The 18996-nt window shown below is 53.0% G+C and overlaps 6 protein-coding genes across 6 annotated transcripts; 1 reads left to right on the top strand and 5 right to left on the bottom strand.

The window, feature by feature from the left end:
• Positions 1-4684: 4684 nt before the first annotated feature.
• BU24DRAFT_212214 (general substrate transporter) lies at positions 4685-6582 on the bottom strand. The gene is made up of 4 exons (XM_033521947.1): positions 6324-6582; positions 6075-6266; positions 5880-6013; positions 4685-5790 (listed from the first exon to the last, which is right to left on the bottom strand). The coding sequence occupies exons 1-4, from the start codon at positions 6470-6472 to the stop codon at positions 4751-4753; spliced, it is 1515 nt and encodes a 504-aa protein (XP_033382577.1). The 5' UTR covers positions 6473-6582; the 3' UTR covers positions 4685-4750.
• Positions 6583-7446: 864 nt separating this feature from the next.
• Positions 7447-9808, top strand: BU24DRAFT_451349 (glycoside hydrolase family 51 protein). The gene is made up of 6 exons (XM_033531093.1): positions 7447-7756; positions 7867-8061; positions 8116-8243; positions 8296-8384; positions 8437-8734; positions 8816-9808. Exons 1-6 carry the CDS (start codon positions 7650-7652, stop codon positions 9523-9525), a joined length of 1527 nt encoding a protein of 508 aa, XP_033382578.1. The 5' UTR covers positions 7447-7649; the 3' UTR covers positions 9526-9808.
• Positions 9809-9998: 190 nt separating this feature from the next.
• BU24DRAFT_481654 (uncharacterized protein) lies at positions 9999-10822 on the bottom strand (the record flags this gene model as incomplete). The annotated part of the gene is made up of 1 exon (XM_033533187.1): positions 9999-10822. The coding sequence occupies exon 1, from the start codon at positions 10614-10616 to the stop codon at positions 9999-10001; it is 618 nt and encodes a 205-aa protein (XP_033382579.1). The 5' UTR covers positions 10617-10822.
• Positions 10713-12206, bottom strand: BU24DRAFT_451350 (uncharacterized protein). Its single transcript, XM_033531094.1, has one exon. It carries the CDS (start codon positions 12128-12130, stop codon positions 11030-11032), a length of 1101 nt encoding a protein of 366 aa, XP_033382580.1. The 5' UTR covers positions 12131-12206; the 3' UTR covers positions 10713-11029.
• A 1390-nt stretch (positions 12207-13596) lies between these two features.
• BU24DRAFT_423256 (Spo7-domain-containing protein) lies at positions 13597-15869 on the bottom strand. Its single transcript, XM_033528199.1, has one exon. The coding sequence runs from the start codon at positions 15640-15642 to the stop codon at positions 13951-13953; it is 1692 nt and encodes a 563-aa protein (XP_033382581.1). The 5' UTR covers positions 15643-15869; the 3' UTR covers positions 13597-13950.
• Positions 15870-16669: 800 nt separating this feature from the next.
• On the bottom strand, positions 16670-18617 carry BU24DRAFT_212262 (alpha/beta-hydrolase). The gene is made up of 2 exons (XM_033521948.1): positions 18268-18617; positions 16670-18212 (listed from the first exon to the last, which is right to left on the bottom strand). The coding sequence occupies exons 1-2, from the start codon at positions 18415-18417 to the stop codon at positions 16737-16739; spliced, it is 1626 nt and encodes a 541-aa protein (XP_033382582.1). The 5' UTR covers positions 18418-18617; the 3' UTR covers positions 16670-16736.
• Between the last annotated feature and the right edge of the window lie 379 nt (positions 18618-18996).

Raw genomic sequence — 18996 nt, forward strand, 5'->3', positions numbered from 1 at the left:
CTTCTTCCATTTCTTTGTCAACTGGGGGTATTGCCGTCTCCCTGTCAGCGTATGTTCGGCATTGTTCTGTCCCTTAGCTTTATTAAATGCCTTGCAGTAGTGCTTATGATGTGATCATACTTTGAAATTTTGGCTCTAACGACCTAGCTATATCCTCAATACAATGTTCATGAGGATGGCAATGATTCGGGACTTTGGAGAACTGAAATGCCACATGTTGGACGTGTTCATGTAACTGAATTTAATATAATTGTGTTTTTAATATATAGAATCCGTTCATGTAATCATAAGCGTAAACTAGCATACAATCTCCCTTCTCCGCCCTATATGCAAGGCTGAAGATGATGTAAGACGTACAATGTGCAAATTACCAGTATAAGTATTCAAAACATTTTATTAAGGATAGATGAGGCTATTCAGTGATCACATGTATGGGGAAAGGCACTAGGCAGGGCATAGATAGATCGATCAGGGCTGCCGAAAGAGATTGAGGCATCATCCACCTACCTCCCGAGGCCTATCGACAGAGTCAAATATCTACCTTTCCTACCTATTCACCGATTGCGGGTCGTGCCTGTGATGCTCCCTACTACAGAGGCGTCTATATGCGACAATATATATAATCTGCCCCTCAAGTCGCTATTCGCCCGGTCTCCGCACCTTGAACCTCATACCGATGATAACCTTGGTGGACCAAGTTTCGATGACCAATTTCGTGGCACAGCTTTGTCTCCAGAAGCCCTACGAGTCGAGAGCTGGTAGTCTTCACCGAATGGTTGGTACGGCGCATTGTGACCTACTACTACCTCCATGCCGTACCGATCCGCCCAGTGGGTTTGACTATTGCTACATTCGATCGAAAACACAACATATACCTTAAAGCATGCGAGGAAGCATCGGAAAATGCTACTCATACTGCCGACGCGGAACAACACTCTACAATGACCGTTCGCTCCCAACGCATTGGGCGCATGACCTTGTGTGCATTGCATTGCTACGTGGATGACCAAACAGACGACGGCGATTGTAAGTTAGACTCAAGCCGGGACCAGTATTCCCCAGGACCATCCACCTCATCAAATCCACAAAGCCTTTAGGGCTCTCTCTGTGCGTTTTCTGCCTTCTAGGTATGCATACTATAGCGCCTGAGCCTGCTCCCACAACCAAGAGGACAAGCATGACATAAGCAGCGAGACAGTAAGGCAGTGTTCGCTCTGGCTACGGGACATACGATTCAATTGAGGTGAACAAGGGAAGGAATATCCGTGACAATGTAATACAACTGTTTCGGGATCGAGAATTGAGAAAATTTGAGTTTCGTGTTTGTAATCTAAATAGAGAGCAAGCCCATTTGATAACCTGGCAATTGATCAAATTTCGAAATTCTCAAACGATCGTTTCTGGAGAAATGCAACTTCTTAGTGCCTTTGAATCGCCTCTTGAGATACTCGGCGCGTTCGGATGCCCAGACTTGACCTTCCTGTCGCCTCACGTGACCAAGGTAAGAAATTCAATGTGGACTGCAAAGGAAAAGGGGTGGTCAGTCGCGAGAAGGAGGCTTGGAAACAGGTTTCCAAATATTCACAAAACGAGTTACCTAGCATGTAATCTTACTACACTGATGATCGGATTGTGGGTCACGGGAACATTGTCACTGATCTCAAGTTGGGAGAACAGGACTGCTACCGTCCGAACAGCGGTCGAAATGTTTTCGGTAAACTGGACGAGCGGCTCAGGTGGAAGTACCGATCCGGTCAATCGTTTTCTGTAAATATAATCGCTGTAGAAATCGATCTGCGGGTGTGAGTGAGTGAGCAAGTACGTACCTGTAGGTAGCAATTCGAGGTCCGCGTAGTGTCGTTGATCGAGTCCAAAAAGATGAAATCTTGAGGTGAACCAGAACGGGAGGCTTTCAAATCAGAAAGCAATGACATGTAACGCTTTTCTTCGAATTCAATCACTTCCAAGGAGTGTCGTATGGGCATGCCCGTCGTGACTTCTCTTGGGGGACTTTATCACGTATGGAATACACATTGCATCAAAAAATGGAAAGTACATTAATAGATGACACTTCATCAAGTGTTCCTGAGATGCTACACGATAAAAACATACTGTCGGCAGTTCAACACCGCAATGAAGAAGCACACGTGGTCGCAGATAATTGCCTAGTTTAGCATTGCAAACTCACGGAAAGAAGTTTGCAAAGTTCCCACTCTGACCCCGTGGAGGATAGGCATTCCAGAGCATGTTTTTTAAAGAGGTTGTCTCCTCTCTTCCTTTCCTTCGCCACAGAGAAAGAATGGGTTTGGGGCACAATCCCATCATCCAGTACATGCGACTGCATGACCAGGAGCCCTTGTCCTCAACTGCAGGCGAGTGCCACAGAGAAAGAATGGGTTTGGGGCACAATCCCATCATCCAGTACATGCCATGCATGACCAGGGCCTTGAGGCTGTCTTCCTTTTCCTTCACCTTACCACATGGACCAGTGAAGAACGGTCTTGGGGCACAATCCCGTCATCTAGTGCATGACAATACATGACTAGGACCTCAAGTCATCGACTGTCCCATCATGACAGTCGGAGCAGGTGGTCATCGACTGTCCCATCATGACAGTCGGAGCAGGTGGTCATCGACTGTCCCATCATGGCAGTCGGAGCAGCAGGTCATCGACTGCGCCATAGTGGCAGTCGGAGCAGCAGGTCATCGACTGCGCCATAGTGGCAGTCGGAGCAGCAGGTCATCGACTGCGCCATAGTGGCAGTCGGAGCCCAGATCGCAACAGTCAACTCCAGATGAGAGATTGAATACCAAATTGGAGCGAGTTTGTATCCAGCCTCTTCCCAGATTCACGGCGGGATCCAGCCACTTGTAACCCAGTCGAATGCACCCGCAGGTAGAGTGACTCAACGGGTTACAAGCGGTTGAAACTCGTCGTCAACCTGAAAGCACGGTCAGGAACAAACCCGCAACAATCGAGCATTCGACTCCTCATCAAGAGCTGAAAGTTGGGCGAAGGTGGAGCTGAGGAAGTAAAAGTGAAGGCGGGGGCGCGCTCTGTTCTATCTTGTGGGTCCGTGTGTAGTCCGTGCGCTCCCACCAAACGGCCTCCAATCAGTTGCTATTCAAGGAATATCTTTTCGCCGGAGCGTCAGGCTTCAGACAGAGTTGTACATTGATACGATGTTCCTGTCAGGGTCATGGTTCTTCTGAATGGCTGCATGCATTCTGAGACAGTGCCCATAGCGGCACGCTGATTCACGGTACGGTTTGGGTGAATGTCGTGCCCAAGTACACCATGGGACATAGGGAGTGAGAAATAAAACATCAACAAAGCCAAGTAGGGTTCATCTTGCACATTGGCAATATGGTAGCATAATTCAAGATTTTTTGTACGGCTCAACACCGTTTGAGACTTCACTTCCTGGTAATACTGTCTTTCTTTCGAAGTGATCAAGTGTAGTAATGCATCACTAGAATCCATCAAAATGAAGTGAGACATGCAGATTGACAAGCCATTCGATGTAGTCCAAGCATCCTTCACCGTCCGCGAAAGTGTTGAATGCAGCCAAATTCGGAATCGTCAATCGGTTGAACACACGTGTAGCACCATCGCCAGTAGTCGACCTGGAGGGTTGCGGCGCGGTCAGTGTCCATCGAGCTCAATGTATACATCGTACCGTTTAGCATGCTTCTATCAGCACCATGTCATTGTTGGTCAAACTCGGGCGTTCTCCGGAGCCCTTGGCAAGGCAGCGCTGATGCGCTGATGCGCTGGTTGAAAGAATGCTCATGTGATTTATGAAGATAGATCTGGGGCACAAGATTACCGGCGGTCGCAAATTGGGACACTTGAGATACCAAGAGCACGTGATGGATCCACTGCAGCTTGAGGCATATCAACGTACCGGCAACAACGCCTCGGCATTATTGTCTAAAGAGGCGAGAGTAACGCCGCTCATGTAAAAATCGTGAAGCATGGGACTCGTCGAGCGCGATTGAATTACCATCGTATAGTGAATCAGTAGGAGAAGGCGCAATAAGCGACTCTGTATGTACTAAGAGAGTTCATAAAGTTGAATGCTTCAAACTACATGCGATAAGAGCTACATGGTGTCGTGTTACATAGAGTAAAAGCTTGAATTAAACGTTAAATAGACCTTACGTGGTAGTACCTTCAGTACTTGCTTAAACTTAGCCTTTTCTTGAAGTAATTGATAAGGTAACAGTATTTTAACAGAATCCTGTATAAATTATGTAAAGACATTTTAAGCAAAATTAATGTTACGCAAAATTGATTAGGTTCACCATTATTTATTGTCATACACGCCACCCGATCCATCTCGATCCCAAGCCACCACGATGCAAGGGTGTCACGATCGATCATCGATCCCGTCATCCACAGGTTTTCACAAAACTTACTCTTTGAAGAAACCCAAGAACTCGATAAGTAATCGATTATTAGCATTAACCAATCACTCAAAAGCACTGCAGCCAAGTCTTGTAGAAAGGGGTGGGTATTATTAGACATTTCAATCAACTCTACTTGCTATGTCGCACGTGCCAAGACATTTCCGATGAACGACCTCACATCAACCACAGCTTCACCCAACTTTTAGGGGTGGCCCCGAGCCGGCTCCACACATCTGTACATCTTTTACATAGAAATCGAGAGAATTTCTATGGCAGAATGCACTGACCTGTCCAACCCGCCCAGGCTAGCCCTATGTACACGACCCCTGACAAATATCTAAACCTTCTCGACCTCTTGAGCGGTGAAGCTCTGCTTGGCCTCAACCTCCTCGACTCTCCTCTCAAGGTCTCTGGGCATGTAATCCCGCTTCTTAGCACCAGGTACAAAGAGTGGCGTGTTAGTGAACAACGCATCCATCTCTTCAAGCGGTACCTTTGCGGTTTCGGGTAGGAAAGCCCAGAAGAAAAGGGCATTGGTGAAATTGCATACGATGAAGAGGATATAGAAGCGATAACCGGCCTGCTGCATTGCAATCGGTGTCACCTGGCCAATCATCGTATTAAAGGCGAACGAGGTCATCGTAGCTATCGAAACACCTTTAGAACGGGTCTTTGTGTTGAAACTCTCACTTGGCACGATCCAGCTGAGAGGCCCACAAGTCGCGGAGAACGATATATTGTACAGCCAGGTGACGACAATGAAGGCCCAGGATGCGGATTTGTTGTGGGAGTCTCCAGGGGGGAACTTGGCGAGCATGATGGTCGAGATGATGAACGTGACCATGTTTGCCAGGTTACCTCCAATCAAAGGCCCGCGGCGTCCAAGACGGTCGATGAAGAGAACGCAGCAGAATTGGGCAATGAGGGCGAGAACGGAGGAGATGGCTTGGTACTTCAGAGTCTCGTCACCTTTGATGCCCATGAGCTCGAAGATAGTGACAGAGTAGTATTGAATGGCGGAGACACCGGTCATTTGCACGGAGGCCTGGAGGGCCATGGTGAGGATGAGACGGCGACGGCAAGACTTGTCGACCCAGAGCTCCATGTAAGACTTCGCCTCAAGCTCGTGCTCAATGGTGATGGCCTCCTGGATTTGGTCGTATTCGGCGCGCACCCAGGGGTCGTTCTCGTTTCCATGGGCGTGAAGCTTCGCAAGCGTGCGAAGACCCTCCTCTGGCTTGCCGTGATCAATGAGCCATCGGGGGGACTCAGGGAAGAAGAGGATGAGGGCCGCCAGGATGAGGGCAGGGAGCATCTGGAGGCCGAGCGAGGTACGCCATTGGCCTTCGCTGGAGTCAGGGAAGCCGATGTAGGTGCCTAGATGTCGACGTCAGCATCGAGAAGTGTGGTCGTCGAGCAGTGTGGTCGTCAAGCAGTGTGGTCGTCGAAGGTGTGCAGGGACTTACCGTAAGACACCCACGCGGCAATCAAAGCACCGATACCCAACATAAACTGCTGGAGAGCAGTGATTCGACCGCGGATGTCGGGATGTGCCAACTCAGCCTGGTAGAGGGGAATGATCATGCAGAGGATACCAACACTGCGGTTCACAATTAGCCACCCCATTGCACGCTTGTACCGAGAACAATTGTCGAACTTACCCAAGACCAGCAATGGCACGACCAGCATAGAGATATGACAGAGCTTGAGCACCTGTCTGCAACGCTCCACCGAGCAAGAACACAATGGCGCCGGCCATAATGGTAAGCTTTCGTCCGATCGCATCACCCATCACACCTGCAGCTCCTGCACCGAAGAAGGCTCCACCCGTAAAGACAGACACGACAGCTCCGCTATGTTTTCGTTAGCATACAACGTGGTGTTGGTGCGCAACATGACCATGTACATACACCTCATTTGGACTCGCATTGAACTTCGCCTTGAAGTTTGGCGATGCGATGACTTGTGCGATGACACCGAGATCGTAACCGAAGAGCAACGATCCAAGCGACGCGAACAGTCCGACAAGGAACTGGTAGACCTTGGGAGGGAGGGCCATGTTGGGCGACTATCACAGAAGTTTCGATGCGTGATAAAGGACAGAAGAAGTAACAAGAAGCAGCCGAAGAAAGCTGGTGTCTTGACGCTCCCAACACTGCGGATCCCGGTGTGACTTTATATTACAAGGTCGATGTAGGAAGGACGAACGAACGACTCTTGTGATCACCCACACCCGGCCCCCCGACAACCAGAAAGAACTAATGGACTAACAGACTGGTCTACCCGACGCTTTGGCCGGGCCTGTCACAAGAACATGGCGAGACCGTGCATGTAGCTGTACTATTTTCCCACAGGGAAGGGCGGGCGGCGAGCGGTAGACTACGGCAGATGCGACCGAAATGGGGGAAAAGGCCAATGGCACCACTGACCGCACTCTTCCCATACCCCAGATTGCATCTCCATTGGAGCCCCGCGCTGGGCTCTCTTTTCTTCTCCATGGAGAGGCAAGCGAAAGAACAGTAATCTAAACGCGCCCGCCCACGCGAGTCGGTGGGTTCAATGGCTTGAAAGCTAGAAAATCTCCTCGAGAAAAGTCGCACCGACCACCGACGCCAACGGGATACCCTCGGGGGTGGGAGGCTCTGACTGGATGGACATGGGACTGGAGGCATGCGATTGGACATAGCAATCGCCAGACTTGTCAGTGCCTTTGTCCGGAAGACGGTCCCATAACAGACTAGATCAGAGGGCGACATGATGTCTGGATAAAAAAGTGCGGAGGACACTAGGGATTCATTTGGTTGTCCCACCAATCACTCACCCTCAATCCCGAGATCCCCCAGCCCAGCGGCCGAGGCGTGCAAGGGAAGGCCAAAACGCCATGTCTCGTCTAATGGGGGATCTCCACTTGGAGGGGGGGGAACGCGACATTAACGGGGTGCCCAGCAGAAATGTACACGTTCCAATGTTTGGAGCGGGGACTCATGATTACGGGAACATAATCACGAGAGGTTACACGGAATTTCAGGTCCGCGTAGCTCGATCTGGGAATGCCTAAATTGTTTGGACGGACATTTTTCTGATCTCTTTCCATCGCTTTTTATTGTCCCTCGGCTGTGATTGTGTTGCAAGAAAAGGTTGCTGCTGATCTCGTTTTCTCTTCCATTCACAGTCCTTCCAATTCACCGTCATTGCATTGCATTTTCCCTTCAAACGACTTTCAGGCAGCTTCCACCATGGCAACGTTTACAAAGATTGCAGAGGGCGAGCAACCCTCCATATCCGTCAACCCCGCGCACAAAACTGCAAAGATCAACAAGAACATCTATTCAGGGTTCACAGAGTACGTAGGAGCCACGAGCAACCTCCCCGCGCACCCACACGAGCACGCACGCAACATTGGGTTTTTGCGGGATCGCGCACCCACAATGGACAATGCTGACTGCATACCAGGCACATGGGTCGCTGCATTTATGGCGGCATCTACGACCCCGGAAACCCATTGTCAGACGAGAACGGATTCCGCAAGGACGTCATAGAAGCATTCCAGGAGATAGACGTCCCAGTCACGCGTTACCCTGGCGGCAACTTTGTCGCTACCTACCATTGGCTCGATGGTGTTGGTCCAAAGGAAAACAGGCCCGCCAGGTATGTATTATTTTTGTTATAAGTCTTGCATTTTCACGACTGACGGTTGTGTAGACCTGAGCTTGCGTGGCTCGGCTTGGAGCCCAACGAGTTCGGTACGGACGAGTTTATGAAATGGTGCGAGGTCGTTGGTACTGAGCCTTACCTTTGCCTTAACTTTGGAACTGGAACTCTCGACGAAGGTATGTAGCTGCATTTTCCACGTTTTTGAACAAGTACTGATTATGCGCACAGCTCTCGGATGGCTCGAATACTGCAATTCTACACAAAACACATACTACGCCAATCTCCGCCGCAAGAACGGTCGCGAGGAGCCTTACAATGTACGTCGCAAACCTACACCTTAAAAAATCGATTTACTAATTTGATTCCTAGGTAAAATACTGGGCTCTCGGAAACGAATGCTGGGGTCCCTGGCAGGTCGAACAAATGACCAAAGAAGACTACGCAAAGAAGGCCTACCAATGGGCCAAAGCCCTCAAACTGCTCGACCCATCCATTACTCTTATTCTCTGCGGTGAGACTGGCTACTCATCGTGGGATTACTACGTCCTGAAACAGTGCGTCAAGTGGGATGTGCACGGCTTGGGAGGTGACAGGACGAAGAGCTTGATCGACATGCACAGCATCCACGTCTACACCGCGGATAAGGAGCACTATGCCAATGCTACTGGTAAGTTTGGCACTTTTGTCTCAATTCCGCCAACATAACAATCACTCCAACATTGCATGCATCCAAACTAACCCACCACAGCTCCCCGCGGCGCCGAACGCGCGATCCAAATGACCAGCGCTCTCATCGACCTCGCGCGCATCGAAAACAACGTCCCGCACACCGTCCCCCGCCCCACGATCTGCTTCGACGAATGGAACGTGTGGGACCCAGTCCGCGCGCCCGGCGAGCTCGGCGCAGAGGAATCCTACACGCTCTCGGACGCGCTCGCCGTGTCCATCTTCCTCAACGGCTTCATCCGCCAGGCGCGCGACATGGGCATGGCCAACATCGCGCAGTCCGTCAACGTCATCTCCCCGCTCATGACCACCAAGGACGGCATCGTGAAGCAGGCGAGCTACTGGCCGTACATGCTGTTCTCGCGATACATGCGCGGCTGGACGATCCCTGTCAACGTGCGCGCGGAGGAGTACGAGGGCAGGACGAACCCGGAGTGGATCCGCGGGACCATCGAGACGCCCTTCTTGGACGTCAGCGCTGCGATCGACGAGAAGGGTGAGGTTGTTACGCTCGCGGTCGTCAACGTCCATGAGGAGAAGAGCTACGATGTCAAGCTCGACGGCATCCCCAGCGGAAAGCAGGTCGATGTGTACACTGTCGGCGGCGACCACGTCCAAGCCGGCAACATGGGCGGCAAGGAGGAGGTCAAGATCGTCGAGTCGAAATGGGATGCTAAGGATTCCTACGTTTTCCCCAAGCACTCCCTCACACTGCTGAGGTGGAGGATCTAAGGACGATATCCCCCTTTTCTGGTTTCTGCGCGAATGAGTTCAGGCATCGAGCATAGACGCACGCGTTAGACAAGACGCATTAGAACCGTTATGCTTTTGGGTTACATTCTAGATAAAGCATTAGTCTTTTTCTTTCTCTCTAGGCATAGATATCGGGTGGGAGGAAACGTGTTATGACTTTACATGAGATTCGAGTTCTTTTTCCATAGCTTGGCATTTTTATGCTGTTGTGATCTTCACGTGCTATCGTTTCCCGAATCGTGATTGAGTGCGTGAAATATGCTCGAAATCTTACGAATGCGTCAAAATATTGTGACGGCTGCAGAATCATTAAATACTAGATCGTGAATGAGTTTGTGCATTGGAAGGACAGTATTATGTGTATTTCCATTCCAATGCACATGTGAAGCGTTATGTATGGGAAGGACCCCGAAACCCGATATACTGGGATAATCAATAGCTCAATGGATCAGTCAGACCGCGTCGCATGATTCAGTCAGACTCCGGTCCATACAACATCCCTCATTCTGCACCCCGAGGGACGAGTGGACCCGCCAGTGTCCAAGCAAACCCCTCCATCTCCAACCAACAGAGCTTGTTTGGTTTCTGAACTCATGACTGGCTACCATACTCCAACACACAGCCAGGTCTGGTATAGATCGTACAAGGGCTCGACGAGGTGGCAAGCCAGACGTTCCAAGTTCCAACCGTCTGTAAACGCCGCCAATAGTTCGCGTCTTGAGCATGTATGCTAACGCCATGTCTTGTCCTTGAGCGGTAAGTGAGCCCACTGATGAGCTCGCTGCACTAGGCGCGCATGACAAGGGAGTGTCCCTCGGGATTGGGGTACGGTCGTTCGCCACGGATATAAGGGGGCTTGGTTTAGGTTTGACCATTTCGGTGGGGAAGTGTCTGGTCTGGGCAACTTCCTGATCATGCGTGTATAATGCGTCAAGACATCTGGATTCTGGGCCCCGTCCACGAGCATCTTTCGACGCCTTAAGACTCCGGGGTGGAATCCAGCTGAGCAGTGTTGAGGCGGTAATGAGCCGTCCTTTCGTTCTGGACTTCTGCGGGCAATGGAGGATCATCACTTGACTTCTGGCCTTCTCGCCTCGCTTTGAAATCACGGGTTAGAACGGGCTGCCTTCGCGTTCGGAAACGTCCAAATTATACTACTAGTCACACTCATTTTACTGTCATTTTCGATGTCAGATGCCGGTTAGTTCTCCGTGACTTTGAAGTCGTGACTTTGACGGGGCGAGCCACGGACACTCGCAATGTTGACTCACTCACGCATGGAAGTACCTTTTGAACAATCTTTCGAGAAAACTGATGATGGTCATTGATCAAGTTGCACTAGATACAAGAATGAACGCTCCCGTATATGACCACCTATCAACTCCTCAACCCATCTCACCATCCCTCTGCTCTCTCCCCACGCCCAACTCAACTCTCCGTCATTGCAACAGGCCACTCCACTCCACCAGATCAAGGGTCAGCCTCACTCCCACCGACACTGACCACACGCGGCATCACTCTCAACACTCTCAACAACATCCCGACTGTTGATGCTCACCGACCGCACACCCGCAACAGGCGTCCTGTCCCCTCCCTCCAACGCCACCCCACACCTCTCCCTCAGATCCTGCAGCTCCTCCACGATATCCGGCCTCCCCACGAACAGCGCCTCCAGCGCCGCAAAGTGCGCATTCGTCTCGAACTGAGCGCGGAAGTTCGCCGTCGTGTCGCGCAGCGTGTGCGCCGACACGCTACGGGGAGAAGGAGCAGGAGCGTACGCGCGAATTGGATGCCGCGCCGCTGTCGAAGGACGCAGTGCGCCTGGGCTTTCTCGACCCGTCACGATGTACCGCGTAGTAGGACTGAGGAGTTGACCGCTTGAAGCTCGCCGGGCGCCGGGTGCCAGGCTCGAGATGCGGAGGCGTTGGCGGTTGTATTGTTCTTTGAGCCAGGGCATCCGGGAGATGAGGGCTTGGCCGGCGGGGCGGACGTCTTCGATGAGGATGCTGTCGGTCGTGATGCCGTTGAGGAGGTTGTCGGCCTTTGTGTTGATTTGGTGGTCGCGGAGGTTGAGGAGGAGTCGGAGGCGCTCTGCCTCGCGATCGAGGATGGTTGAAGGTGGATTGTCGGCTTCGCTGGGAGGGTGGGAATGGCTTGGTCGACGGATGGGCGGGTCGACTCGTGGGCTCCCTGGCCAGCGCTGAGATGGCGGGTTGGACGTGGAAGGGATCCGGGCAGATGATGTGGAAGGGATCCCGACAGATGATGAGGAAGGGATCCCGACAGATGATGAGGAAGGGATCCTGGCAGATGATGAGGAAGGGATCCTAGCAGATGACCCTTCGAGTGCTCGGGTAGTGATCGAGCGTGGCTCCGATGGGATGTATCGAACCGCGGTGTCGATCGACTGGGGAGAGTGTTCTCGTCGTCGGTCGAAGCCGCGTGGATGGTACGGTGGGGAATGTGGAAGTTGTGATGGTCGGAGCGGAGCGGGCCTGCTCAGGTCTCGGTCATCGTATCGTTCTCCTGAGGAGGCGCTGTTTGTGCCGTCACTGTAAGTGGTGGTCCTGGGGTCTGGTGACATCTTGGTGTGAAGGGAGATATCGGATTACCGAATGGTAAAGTGATGTAATGTTAGGGAGTGTGTGGTTGACTGAGTGGTGATATGTCTGTGGAAGCAGATATTGATTCACCGAATGGAGATGCTGTCTTGTAGATGTCGAAATGTGGAATATATACCCATTCTATAACAGACGGAACGCAGGGTTAGAAAGGCTTGCCGTGGCAAGGCAAACTTCGAGCTGCTTCACTGTGCATACTGCATTGTGCAGCCTGCATGGTCGTTGAAAGAAAATGGAATGGGTCAAACTACCAGAAGTTTGTATGAACTACAACCACAACATACCAGATGACCTCTAGCTTCAAACATTTCGTGATATTCGCAGATAAAATCGAGACATGTGATGGAAAGATTGCTTGCTCGGATCCATCATTTCATGTTTCCACATTCGATATTGTTCCACGCGTGTGCCAGACAAAGAGAAGTTCTCAAATACTTCGCCGCTGCTCTATGAACTTCCAAAGATATGTCAAAACGATCGGTGTTATTCTTGGTTGGCATGTTTCCACGGCATGCGTTACGCTCCCCCGGAAGTATGCCATGGATTTGTGCCATCTCTCGCTAGGTCAGTAGAACAACGCAGTGACGACATAGAATTCGGTATTTTCGGACCTCAACTCTCCCCCAACAAGTGAATTAATACTTAACCATTTTTTATCAATTTATTCAGCCTATAAATCGTCGGAAAAAAATGTCACATCTTCAATACCGAAGTGTGCTGCTTGCCCAATCAATTTTCCCGTCACAACATCAACTTCTAAAATACCAGTAGACACCTGACAACCATCTCATACTAAACAGACCTATCAAACCCATCAAGCCCCTTACATGCAGATATTCCCTCCCATCTCCCCACACAGTAGTCTCAACACGTGCGTTCCCGTACCCTTACGATCTCACAGCTTTCAATTTCTTAGGCCCCTTTTGTACTTTCCCTCGATTGATCATCATCCATCATCCACAACACTCTCTCCACCGAGATCAGATAAGATAATCACACACCCTGTCCCTCACGTCAACCCTGATCCCACGACGACGCGAGCAAGCACCGATACAATCAATCGATCCACCATCAATCGTACCCGGTATCTCCACCATCTCAAACTTCATACCCACACCCCGCGGAACATCGATCGCGAGATGCTTCTCTCATAAGCTGGGGAATGGAAAGTCTCGCCCGTCATTGCAGGCGTGATGTTTAGTGATGTGGAGAATCACTTGTGTGTGATGTTTATCGACATGAGGGGTTGATTGGTTGGTTGGTTGGTTGTCTGCGATGCTAGTGGTCAGTGTCCGTATGTGATAGTTGCGGTTGTGGTTGTCGTCTTCAAGGCACGTGGTAGGTGCATCTATGCACGTGCGTGTGCACCTATGGAGACATGTGGAGATGTGCGATACGTCCAAGCTCTGTTCCTAAACCTCTTTGAGCATTTTGATGTTTCGATGTTGATGTGTACGAAATATATTTTCAACTACGCTATACCTTCCTTCCATGCATGCAATTCGTTCACTCGACTCTTTCATTCCCCCAGACCCCCGAGAAAATACCATTGAAGGAAAAAAAAGTGTACGCTCATACATGCTCATCTCGTAAATGTGTACGAGAAAAATCCTCCTAAAAGTACAAAGAAGCAACAGAACGATTCATTTCCCCTCCATCATTCCCTTCATTCCCTTCATCGTCCCATCACCTTCATCTCTTCATCCCAAAATGCAAAATGCCCATGCCAAAAACGCCATTTTTTAGTTTCAACCTTTCTCAGGTTCATCAGAATAAACGTCACTTAAGCCATGCCCGCGCCCGCACCACCATCTCTACTCGTCCTCCTCCTAACCGCCGGCCTCGCACCCTCACTGCCATCAGCAGCAGCAATCTGCGCGTCGTCCCGCTCGCTGAGACTCTCGCTCGTACTCAGACTGCTCGCGCGCTTGCTCTGCCACTGTGATGCCGCGTCGTTGGGGGTGACAGGGCGGCGAGCGGCGTTCGGGGGCTGGCGTGCCGAGTGCGCGGATCCTTGGGTCAACGTCGACGCGGTGGACGACGAGGAGTTGGACGTCAGGAGCGGGGGTGCCGCGCGAGGGGCCGGACGTGAAGACGAGGCTGCGGTTGCGGTGGACCCAGTCGTGCTGGTGCTCCAGCGGCGCTCGCGGGACTCGGATGCGGGACGCAGGCGGTCTTCGAGGTCGGCGGCGGAGGGTGTCACGCTGCGGGAGGAGTTGCGGGAGTGCGAGGTTATGGTTGTGTTGTTGTCGCGGCCGCGGATGGTGCTGGCGCGGCGTTTGCGGTCTTTGAGGGAGTTGGTTGCGGAGAGGGAGTGCGTGCGGGAGTGGTGGTGGTGAGCGTGGTGGTGGCCCGTCTTCTCGACGTCGCCGGCTCGTCCTTTCACGCCGCGGGCGCGCTTCCAGCCTCGCCAGCCGGTCCACCAGAGCCAGCCGCCCTCTGCGCGCGCGATCTCTCGCTGTCGTTGACGGACGCGCTTCCGCAGTTCGGAGCGCCGCTCGTTCTCCTTCTCCCAGTACTCCGTGCGATACAACTCCCAGTTCTCCCTGAAGTCCGGGCTGAACGGCTTCGGCAGCAACAACAAGTGGATAAAGTCCCCACCGGGCGCGATATCCTCCTCCGCATACTCCTTCCCGTCTTCCAAGATCCTATGCCTCGGCAACCCAGACGACAAATCGTTCTTCTTCTCCTGCGCGAGGTTGATGTAATGATACGACGAACCCGCCGTCTCGCCGCCCCACAGCCCACCGGAAAACGGCATCATGAACGCCAGCCACGACATCACCTCCTCCATCCAGCTGCCACGGATGATCACGATCTTGACGTTCATGCCGCGCAGGCCGCGGTTCGCGGTGCCGACCCAGCGGCGCGGCCACCGCACCCCGCGCTCCCACTGCCCGATCGCGTAGAACAGGATCGCGGTGAGCACGCCCGTCGTGAGGCACAGCATCTGCATCGCGTTGATCAGCCAGTATTGGGAGCCGCCGACTTTGCCGTCCTCGCGCGGCCGCAGCCATTGGAGGTACCCGAAGTAGAGGATCCAGACGGTGAGTAGGGTTAGGAAGAAGGTATTTTGGCGGCGGCGGGCCCGCAGCGTGAGGTACTGGGAGCGCAGGCTGGCTTCGAGGATGAGGAGGTTGAGGTAGATCTGCGGTGGGGAGGAAGGGAGGAGTGACGTCGGATCGTTGTAGAGGTGGGCGGGCCGCGGTGTCTTGATTGATGCCAGCCGGTCATTTGCATCGTGAGGTGGGTTTCCGAGGCCATGGCTGGTTGCAAATTGTGATGTTGCGTATGTCGAGTGGGTTGTGGGTTGAGATGGATATGTGGAGGAGTAGGCAGGCGGTTGGTCGGGCTGGCCTGAGGGGTAGGCAGTGTGTGATGGCGACGTAGACTCCTCCTCGTGTATGTGCTGACGGACCTGTTCAGCATTCGGTGCCGGAGTGCCCTTGACGATGTGATCCAGCGAGGTCGCCATTGAGTTGTCGTGGGCCTGCTAGGTGTGAGGCCGTGGTACTTGCATGTGACGTTACTCGTACGGCGTTGCACAACTCGTTATCAATGCTCAACCAGAAGCACGATGCTCCTATCTAGCAAGACGTGTTGGAGGATGAAAACGACCTGCACTCGCGGGCGGGCGGGGGGTTGGAAGAATTGTATACCTCGCCTCGTACACTCAGGACTTCTCGTCGTCGTCGTGGTTCGTTGAAGACTAAGACAGACAGAGTTGGGATGCCAGTCAGTTGCATCGAACCAGGCCACACGCTAACCCCCGATCCGGTTTAGTCGCGAACTGCCAAAGATGCGGTGTGACCGGGATCTCGCTGGCAACTTGAATCCCCTAACACCCACCACATACATACACACTACACACACTACACACATACACTATTAACTCTTCAAACTTTCATACATCCCCTTCCTCTAACAGGAAACTCCCCAATCCTCATCCCCCCCTCCCTCACCGTCATTCCGCCCCTGTCGATTGCTTTGCATGCTATACCGTATAAATCACACCATCCCCGTCCCATTACCCGCATGAGTAGTTTTCCCTTCTTTAGTGCGTAACTATAGAATGATGGACATTGATAGATGGTCTCCAGCCTTACACACCTGGACCCCGCGGGAGGGCGCCCGAGGATCCGTTCGCCGTTGCTCGTTCTAGCTAAGTAACTAAGTACCTAAAGCGACTAAGTGTTTTCGACGTGGCGGGTGGGTGTAGGTGGCTATGTATGTACGGAGAAGTACTGTGTGTGAGGGAAGCATGTGTTTGCGTTCACGTTCACATTTATATAGAGGAGAGTCTAGATTGGAATTCGTGTGTTCGATAAATGTCTACGTTGGATTGTATCTTGAATGCTATATGCGTTGGCGAAAGTGTTGTTCTACGCGGGAAATGGATGCCTCCGGTCTATATATGCCTGCATTTGTGCGTTGACGTGTGGGAAAAAAAGAACTCCTCAAGCGCCGTCTTCGTAAGTAAGTAGTAGAGATGACTGTCCGTCCCTACCGTCCGTCCCATGTTGAATACTCCCCCCAAAACCACCAAAGTCCACGTCTGTGTATCATATATCATCGAGCAAGTCGCTGTCGCTCCCTCCGCTTCACATCCTCCATCTCCTCCAGCATGACCCTGTTGAACTGGTCCCACCCATCGAGGTACACATGATGCCCCGCATTATTGATAATCACGACCTTCGCCTCGCCCTGGTCCCTCTCGCGCTCCTCCTTCGTCGCGGTCGCCAAGATGCGCGCACGCTCCTGCTTGATCTTCTCTTCCGCCGCGTACCCGCCCGCCACGTCCATCCAGTCGCGGTCGCCGTACATGAAGACGATCGGGATGCCGTGCTCGCGCTGCGTTGGTGCGGCGGGCGTCGATGACGGTGCAACGGTGGAGGACGGCTTCGAGGACTTGCTGCATGATTTTGGCGGGGGGGTGTCGCCGTCGACGGTGGGGGCGTCGTGCGCTTGTATCCACTGTCGTCCCACCCCCTCGATGCGTCGGATGAGCGGGTTGCGCGCGAAGGCCCCCGGCGCGAGGATGTAGAATAGCGCGTACTCGGAACTGCCCTTTTGGCGGAACAACGCATAGCTGTAGTCGTGTAGGGCCTGCGCCTCTTCCTGCGGGAGGTGCGAGAAGCGTCGTGAGGTCCAGCCCGACACGAGGCGTGGGCCTAGGGGACCGCTCCATCGGACGAGGGCGAAGGGCGAGACGGAATTGGTGTCCCAGAGGTAGCTTAACCAGCCGGGTAGACGTCGTCGTGGGGGCTTGCCGTCGGGCACTTCGTCGGCTTTCTCGCGCTGGTTCAGGAAGTTGTTGTTGTCGCCTTGGTGCTTCACCGTCACGGATGCGTCGTGTGCGATTTCAGCGGCTGCTGAGTCCTGTTCGGCGGGTATGTCTTCGTTCACTGCGTACGGGTCTTCTGGGATGCCGACGGGGGATGCGAGGATCAGTTTGTTCAGGCGCCCGGGGTACTTCAGTGCGTAGGCGACTGCGAGATAACCACCCAGACTGTGGCCGAGCAAAGTGAACCGATCGAGACCACGCTTGATCCTCCACTCCTCTAGCGCATCGACGAACCAATTCTCCGCCTCTTTGATCTTGCCCTCCTTGTCCTTGGCATGAATCTTGAACGCAGGCCGGCTACTCCTGCCCATCCCGAGCAGGTCGAGCGCGAAAACCTTCCATCCCTCTGCTCTCGACATGGCCTCGAAGTTGCGATAGAAGAATCCCAGTCCCGCGCCGTAGCCGTGCACCATCACCAAGTTATTCTCCACCTCTTCCCCTATCCTCTCCACCGAGAACTCATTCAGCGCGCGGCCCTTCCCGCTCAGCTCCACCATCTCCGAGTTCCACCTCCGCGGGCCGTAAGGATCTGTGATGCTATTCGTAGTCGTATGCTCTTCCGACTTCGACGCAACGTCTGTAGACGACTGCGCAGCAGACACGGGCGCGGACCCTGTCTGCGTGTGCGTCGGCGGCTTCTGCAGATACGGTATGAACGACAAAACGCGATGCTCCGTAGCTTCAGGCGAGAGACCAGCCCACTATACACATGTCAGCCCCATCCTCAACCCAACCGTAGAAAAAGAGTAAACCTACCCATTGATTGAAGCCCTCCTTCGCGCCGAGAGGAAACCACGTCGCAAACCTGCCCGTCTGCGCCTGTCCCTCCTCCTTCGCGCGCTGGCTCGCGAGCGGACTCTGCTGCGTCTGCACTCTCACATCGTCGTCGACGGCGTCGCCTGCCATCGTGCTGTTCTCTTTCGAATCGAGTCGGATGGGCGTGCCTAGCGCGAGGAAGGTGTATCCCGCGCCGGTGAAGCCGACGGTCTTGTATAGGGTCGTTCGTCTGGTGCCGAGGCGCGAGGCGTTGAGTAGGTACCGCAGCCTGTGCAGCGGGGATGTGGTTGGGGGTGTCAGTTTTGCAGTCGCGAGGGTAAGCAACGGACGGTTCGCCTCGAGAGGAGGGGAACGTCTGTCGCTTGGATGTTATATAGTTGTAATCGATGCTAGGTGCCTAGGCCAAGGTAGGGTGGTTACGAGTACTGTACGTGTGATGACGCGGGCGGATTACTTTCGTGCGAGGGTTGTCGGAGGGACGGTGAGGCTGTGAGGGGCAGGGGAAGGTAGGGTGGGAATAGGAAAGGTGTCAGGTCGTGATCGTAATGCTGATCCGGGTACGGACGAGAAGAGAAGAAGGTGAGGAAAAATAGGATACAACTGGGCGTTGGATTAAGCCTTCGGAAGGAGAGTAAAAAGTGATTGAGGCTGGCTGGACTGGGTTTTTGGCGGACTTAACGGGCGGCGTGGAGGAATCCCGCTGTTCAT

The sequence above is a fragment of the Aaosphaeria arxii genome, assembly GCF_010015735.1.
Source record: "Aaosphaeria arxii CBS 175.79 unplaced genomic scaffold BU24scaffold_5, whole genome shotgun sequence".
Lineage (NCBI taxonomy): Eukaryota > Fungi > Ascomycota > Dothideomycetes > Pleosporales > Aaosphaeria > Aaosphaeria arxii.